Source organism: Haliaeetus albicilla, chromosome 8 (assembly GCF_947461875.1).
Source record: "Haliaeetus albicilla chromosome 8, bHalAlb1.1, whole genome shotgun sequence".
NCBI lineage: Eukaryota > Metazoa > Chordata > Aves > Accipitriformes > Accipitridae > Haliaeetus > Haliaeetus albicilla.
The window spans coordinates 37,980,969-37,988,003 of NC_091490.1; the positions used below are offsets into that span (position 1 = coordinate 37,980,969).

Sequence of the window (7,035 nt, forward strand, 5' to 3'; positions counted from 1 at the left end):
AAGCACTTCCCCGCACCCCTCATCACCACAAACTCCCTGCTTTGCTTTACAGACAAGCCCTCCCGTTTCCACGCAGTGGTTTGCCTCCGGACCAGGGCTGGGGGATGCAGTGCTGGCATCGGCCGTGTGCAGGGATGGGCATGCTTGCTGCCCCTCGATGGGGAGTGAAGTGCTGGTGTCTGCAGGGGGGGTCCTTCACGTCTCTGGTTTGCCCCCTCCAGAAAAGTGAATCCAAGATCTCAGGATCCCCCACCAGACCCCAAGACACCCATGGCTGAGAGCCGTCTGGGGGCCTCCAAGGGATCCAGAGCTTGTTTCTTTTCTGCAAGCACATTTATCAGCTGCCTGTTGCTGCAGCCTCTAAGAGGCCATGGCTGAAGGGGTGTGAACCAGAGTCCTGATGTCCCCCCTGCTCCTTGAGGAAACACTCAACGAGGTGGGGATTGGCACAGTTGTCTTCCTCCCCATCCACCCTCCTGTCCTGCTTCTGCTTTGCTTTGTTGCTTCCCTGCTGCTCTCGCCTTCGCCAGCTCTGTCTCTGCTAGATCTGCCTGCAACTAACCCCTAGCTGAGCATCTCCCAGACACAAGCTCTTGCCCTCCTCCAGGGCTTAGCTCGGCTTCTGAGGAAGGTCCATCACCTCTTTCTGCCCCAGTCCCTTTGGGACTGAAGGCTGCTGAGGAGCGAGGTGTGGGTGAGACCCCTGGGGTCAGTACGAGCTGTGCTATGCACTCTCCACTACAGGAGGAGGCTCAACACTGTGAGGAGCTAAAGAGTCCTAGTGGGAAGGAAGGACACGTTTCAGTGTCCCCAGCAGTGGCCTGGTGTTCAGGGGAGCCCCTGCACCAGCCACAGAGGGGCCAAAGTGGGAGCCATTTGGGACACGGGTGCTCCTGTCCTCTGGCCACCAATACCTCCGTATGCCCTGTCCCGCACTGCTGTAGGCACAGCTGTGTGCCAGTCCCTCTGCTGGGGACCCCGACATCCCACTGTCAGCTTGAAGCAGTTGGAGGTTAAAGCATGTGGTGGGAGGCTGGTCCTGCCAGGAGGGAGAGGTGGAGATGGCAGCACGCACAGGACGTGGTGCAGGCAGGGTAGGGATGCGTGGGTGAGCTCAGAGAGGGATTTCCATGTGGGCAGACAGATCGTGCAGGAGAGGGGACAGCAGGAGCTTGGCCATACACACAGGGAAGATGAAGAGAGAGCCCGGGAGGAGCAGCAGCAGGCAGGAGGTCTCTTCCAGGCTGGGCTGCCTCAGAAAGCAGGCAGGGCTGAGCCATCTCCCCACGCCACCGTTCCTGCCCGTCCCCGCTGCACACGCGCAGCCGAGGCAGTGCCCCACGAGTTGCTGTTGGGACCAGCTGTGGGCTTGGGCTCCTGCCCGGCGCTCTGCCTACAGGGGCAGTGGGGGGTGCCCCATGGGCTGGGGGGTGCTGCCGGAGCTGGCTCAGAACCTGCCAGTGTCCTGCCGCACCGTGGGTGTACATGTGTAAATGATCCTCCTCTTAACTCAGTGCTGCCTCCAAGACGCCTCTCTAGCCTCTTACTTTTGTTATGGACCTTGACCGGGGATTTATAGCTATATTTTTTGTCCTTTCTTTTCCTACAACTGTCGTGTTACTAACCGTTGACTCAATCTATCTGGGAAACCAATCTGTCAATGTAAGTGCACTTAACCCTTGGGTGTTGTCATTAGTCGACTGGCTTTTGCTAAATAAATCTTTCTATTTCTCAAGGCTTTCTGTTGTCTCTTCCTTCTCGCTGACTCTCTCTCTTTCTGTACTTCTCTCCTCCTCCACGCTGGGAGCCAGCACCAGCGGTGGCATCCCTTGGCCTTGCACAGACCCCCCTCAACCTAAGCATCCTTCCCTGCGGGACCCTTGCTGGTGGTGCCAGCCACAGGCTGCCCATGGGAGCGAGGTGCCCCAAACATTGCTGGGAGCAGAGGGGTTTCAGTCTTCCCCTTCAGCCACCGCACAGCGCAGGCTCGTCTCAGGGCTGACCCAACAGCTCGAGGGTGCCGAGGGGTTCCCGGCATCTGCAGAGCTCCCCACAGAGATGCAAAGCAGCGCTTTTAGGGGCTCGGGAGATTTTTGGCTGCTGGGGAAGGAAAAGTCGGGAAGAGCCTCTCTTAAAGGATGGCAGAAGTGTTGCGTAGGCAAGAGTAGCAGGCAGACGGGGCTGGCTGCTCCTAAACCAATTTATTCTGCCGCTGGCAGGAGCGATGGAGCAGTGCCCTCCCGCGGCGGCTGTCCGGCTGGTGGGGCTACACGGGCACCCTGGGGGCTGCAGCCTCCTGCTCCTTGTGCTCCTTCTCCCACAGGGCCTTGAGCTTGCGGTAGTACACCTTGCAGCTGTAGCCCTCCTGGGAGCTGTGCTGGATGTGGGCCTTGACCGACCACAGCGTGGGGAAGACGCGGCAGCACGACACGCACTGGTAGCCGCGCTGGGGCACCGGCTGCCACTGGGAAGCGGCGAGGATGTCCCGGAATGTGATGCTGGCTCTGCTCCTGGCCGGCCTGTCCCTCTCAGTGGGCTGGAGCTCATCTGAGGAACCAGAGGAGGAGCAGATGATCTCTGAGAGGTCATCAGGCTCCTCGTGCTCCTGGGTGCTGGAGGCCAGGCTGGAGGAGAGGCTGCCCAGGTGCTGCTGGGCGGCTGCTTTGGTGCACATGAAGTAGCTGTAGGGCGAGAACCAGGGCCGGTAGACGGTGCAGGTGCGGGCAGGGAGCTCACTGTCTGGCGGGGCTGCGGGGCCAGGAGCTGCAGAAGAGCGAGACTGCAGTGAGTCAGGGGTCCCTGTAAGAGCCCAGCCCGCCATGGGGTTGGGAGCAGTGCTGGGGACCTTTCCTCTCTGTCTCTGTGGGATGCAGAGGTGCCTGGCTCTGTCCCAGTACATCCCCCTGGCATGGAGGGTACCATCCCTCCCCCCACAGGACGCAGGGGTAGAGATGGGCACAGGATGCTGGTGGGCACCGAGGCATCAGCACAGCACAAGGCTCACACAGCAGCCCGCTGGAGCCATCCCACGGAGAGCTGCACTGGCACGGGGGCAGCGATCGGGGGGCTGAGCTGGTGCTCCTGGGGGCAGCATCCACAGCTTTGAGGATTCCCACTGGGAAGACTTGGGGGAGAAGCTGGTGTAGCTCAGAGGTGGGGTGTGACTGCAGAACCCTGCCAGGTCCCCAGAAAGCGCCTGCTGCCACAGACCCACCCGGTCCCCTTTCCCCACCCACGCAGGAGGACATGCCCTGCCAAATCCCTCCACAAACTGTCTGCCCGCAGGCCCTCGCTGTGTCGCGGGAGGCTGAGCGGTGCCACGGCCGGGCCCAGGAGGTGCAAGAGGGATCCCTCCCCACAGGCAGTGCCGGCTGCTTGCAGCCCCTGCCTGGCTGCAGCTGGTGGGCACCAGGCTCACCGGGCAGGCTGGCGGGGCCACAGGGACGCAGGGTCTCCGGGCTTCTTGTCCTGGTGCTGCAGGGCACGGCCCCGATGGAAGCGGTGGGCAGGACGAAGCTCTCCATCGCCCTTGTGTAGCTGGTGTGTGGTTCCTGCGCCATGGTACCCATGCTGTCATCAGCTGATGTCACAAAGGGATGATGTCACACGTGTACGGTGCACAGCCGGGATGCTCCTGGGCAGTGGGCTCAGCCCCCGCGATCTCTGGGGAGCTTGGCCAGCACAATGGGACAGCCAGCCTGGGCTGGAGGGGGTGCCTTGGTGGGGTGGGCAGCGCGGAGCCCAGGCTGTGGGTGCCCCCAGAGAACCCCCTGCTGCTTTGCGGGTGCCTGGCTGATAAGGGCCCCACATGAGCCCCATCTTTGCAGGCAGCGTGGCAGGTCTGGGCAGGGGGTCAGCAGCACACCTCACCCAGCAGCGTGGAAGGGATGGGCCCGCTGTCCCTTTGCCGTTCCCTTGGTAAATCCTCTTTCTCTCTCTTTCTTTCCACAACCTGCTTCCCAAGTCACTCGGTATCAGGTAAGAGACGCTCTCGGTGTGTCGGCAGTGCCAGTGTGGAGCCCTGGGCTCGCTGCTACCCCGTCTCACCCCATGCTGTCCCCCATGCATGCACTGCCCTGTGCAGTCCTGGCATGGCCCGGCTGCCCACAGCCTCCGTGGGGCTGCAGGAGCAGCCTCCCTGTCCCGCAAATTGTGTTCCCATGCTGCTGGGTTGGGAGCTGACGGGCGGATCTGGGACGTGCCGTCCCTGCTGGGGCCCCCCCTCCAGCCCGGCTCACATCCCCCTCTCTGTCCCTTTTCCCCCTCCAGTGGACCAGAGCATGTTTGAGAACGCCAGCGCGGCACCCACCCCGCGGCCGCGGCACGTCCCCGCCGCGGCGGGCACCCTGCCACAGCCCTCCCGCCCCGCCGGCAGCCAGCACCTCCGCAACCTGGGCAAGGCCATGGGGGCCAAGGTGAATGACCTCCTGCGCCGCAAGGAGCCGGCCGGCCTCCCCAGTGTGGGAGTGATGGAGGTGAACGCCAGCGCTGGGGCCATGCTGGGCACGGGACAGCCGGCTAGCGAGGACGGGTGAGTGTCTCCACGGTGTGCACCCTGCGGCAGGGCCGTTGGGACAGGCTGGAGAGGCCTCAGCATGGGGCTGTATGTGACTTCTCCTCTGTACTTGCAGGGCTGTGGGGCTGGATGCCTTTCCCCGGCTGGACCCCCCACCCCCCGTTACCAAGAAGCGGACGCCACGCGCCCTGAAGACCCCGCAGGACATGCTCATCGCGCCGCAGCCGGCGGGGACCAGCCCGAGGAGCAGCACGCAGGAGCTCCCCGAACAGCCTGCAGCCCACCCTGACCCTGCAGAGGAGCAGCCGGGGATGAGGGACCTGTCCCCTCCAGAATGCCCTGGGGTCCCCAGCATGACCAGCATCCCAGACCCCAGTGGGGACCAGCCCACCGGTGCCCTTCCCGTGCCCGACCTCATCCATAAGGGCAGCCTGGAGAGCCAGTGGCGAGCGGGCGAGAGGGCTACCGAGACCTCACCCCACGTGGAGAAGCCCCCCCGGAGACCAGGGCTGGAGCACGAGCCACCGGGGATCATGGCACAGCCAGACCCACGTACCCCCAGCTGGGAGGTGGAGGGGCCCCATCCTGACCTACTGTCCTTTGAGTAGCAACCGGGGAGCAGTGACAGGGGCACTGTGGGGGCTGGCTCTCCCAAACATGTCTCTCACTGCCCCTTGCCAGTTTTGGGGTCATTATTTTGGAGATGGAGCCCTGGGGTGGCAGGAGCCATTGCTGTCCCAGCTTGGTATGTGGGGATCCATGACACCCCACTCCTCCCCAAATTCCCAGGGGGAATTAGCCTGGCCTGCCATGGCTTCTGCAGCACCATCCTGGGCCTATTCACCCTGGTCGGTGCAAAGCTCCTGTCCCACCACGGTGCCACCATTCTGTACACAGCCTGGGGCCATGCTGAGCTGGGGACCAAGGGAGGGCTCGCTCAGCAGCCCAGGTCCTTGTGTGTGGGTGCAGAAGCACCAGCCTGCCCCCAGCCCCATCAGCTCTGCCAGGGCAAGGGTTCCACAAGCATCCCACACCGTTCCCCACATTTGCCCTGGCTGCCCTCGTCCGGAGGATTTCCTAGCTTATGCCATGTGCTTGCTGAGACACCCCATCCTGGGGTGCCAGCAGCCTCACGCAGCCCTAGTGCCAAGGAGCTGGGATGGCAGATGTGCCTAGGACCTTCTCCAGGTGCCATCCCTTTGGTGTTAGTCTGCCCAGTGCCATCTCTTTGCAGTGGAGCCCCAGCTGCGGGAGACCCGCTCGTGGCACAGGCTCTGGTGGGGAGCAGGGCTGGATCCCTGAGGCCACACAGCTGCTGGCCAGTGGGCTCTGGCAGGGAGCCGAGCTCCCCATCAGACCCCCCTCCAGCTCCTGCTTGTTTCCTGGTCTCGCCCCAGCCACCACGGACCGGACTGACCTGCCCAGGCAGGCAGCCAACTCCGTGTGGGCCGGCATCACCGCTCCTTTATTTCCTGGGACGGTGACGTCTTCGCGAGACTGGGACACAAGAAGCCACGTGGTCCTTTTATACTGCTCTATGATTGTTTCTCCATGAATGACAGGAGAGGTTAGCCAGCCTGCGGACCCCTGGGCCGGTGCAAGGAAGCAGCTGCGAGATGGCACTTTTTGCTTAGAGCTTTTTGCTTAGTGCATCCTCACCGCAAAGGTGTTTTTTGCGAGGAAGAGCTCCAAAGACCAGATTTGGTCTGGAGGAGGCTAGGGGCTCGTGGATGGGGCTCCTCCTGGGCCACACGGGGTGGTTGGGCTGAAGAAATTTCTTCCACCACCCAAAGCCATGTTGTGGTCCTGCTGAAGGAAGGAGGCCGTGAGCGTGGATCCCTTTGCCCTGGGAGCAGCCACCGTGCCTCCTTGCCCATCGGCGTGGTGGGTGCCATGGCGGCACCGGGGCTCTGCAGCGCTCGGCCCCTGGGAAGGCCCCGCTGAAGAGCGAAGGAGGTGCCAGAGATGCACAGAGCCCGTGGGCAGCCGGCAGTTGGTGCTGAGGTATAACACACCCTGTGTATAATGTGATTAGGCCGTGCATGGCCAATGCAACCCCACAAACAGAAATCTATATGAGTATGTATATGTGTATGCTGCCTAGACCTATGTTGCGTTGTATATGTTGATGGAAACAAGGGCTTGTAGCCCTGCTTTGAGGAACCAGCATCTTCCAACGCTGTCGATCACAAGGGAACCTCACTGCTGGTCCAGTCCCTCTATTTATGTTGTCTAGGGTATGTGTGTAGTTTGGGACAAAAGATGCAGATTGCACAATAAATTTTTTTTCTTTTTTTACCCACTGACACGTAGCAGTCCTTTGATGGGAGGGGACTGCCTGCACCAGCTCGGTGTAGCCCCGAAGCCCCCCGATGAGGCCGGGGACCCGCCGGATGCTCCTGCAATGGGGGCTGCAGAGCAGAGGAGGGAGGCCGCAGTCCCAGCAGCCTCATGGAGCTGAGGGGTGCTGGGGAAAGCCACCCTCTAGCGCCAGGCTTGCTGGGGTGATGGCATGAGAC

At 62.3% G+C, this 7,035-nt stretch overlaps 2 protein-coding genes across 7 annotated transcripts in view; one reads left to right on the top strand and one right to left on the bottom strand.

Moving 5' to 3' along the window:
- NOS1AP (nitric oxide synthase 1 adaptor protein) overlaps nt 1-6,812 on the top strand; it is a 47,368-nt gene extending 40,556 nt beyond the window's left edge. For all 6 annotated transcript variants that reach the window (XM_069789916.1, XM_069789915.1, XM_069789918.1 and 3 more), the window contains 2 exons: nt 4,270-4,531; nt 4,632-6,812. In XM_069789916.1, coding sequence (XP_069646017.1) covers nt 4,270-4,531; nt 4,632-5,124 — 755 coding nt within the window. In that variant the 3' untranslated portion in view covers nt 5,125-6,812. The remainder of the gene's footprint in view (nt 1-4,269; nt 4,532-4,631) is intronic.
- On the bottom strand, nt 2,267-3,524 carry SPATA46 (spermatogenesis associated 46). The gene is made up of 2 exons (XM_069789048.1): nt 3,419-3,524; nt 2,267-2,748 (listed from the first exon to the last, which is right to left on the bottom strand). The coding sequence occupies exons 1-2, from the start codon at nt 3,522-3,524 to the stop codon at nt 2,267-2,269; spliced, it is 588 nt and encodes a 195-aa protein (XP_069645149.1).
- Nucleotides 6,813-7,035: the final 223 nt, after the last annotated feature.

Coding starts and splice junctions, on each gene's coding strand:
- SPATA46 (XM_069789048.1), bottom strand. CDS start 3,524: ATGGAGAGCTTCGTCCTGCCCACCGCTTCCATCGGGGCCGTGCCCTGC. Junction 2,749..3,418: donor TGGCCCCGCCAGCCTGCCCG/GTGAGCCTGGTG, acceptor CTGGCCCCGCAG/CCCCGCCAGACAGTGAGCTC.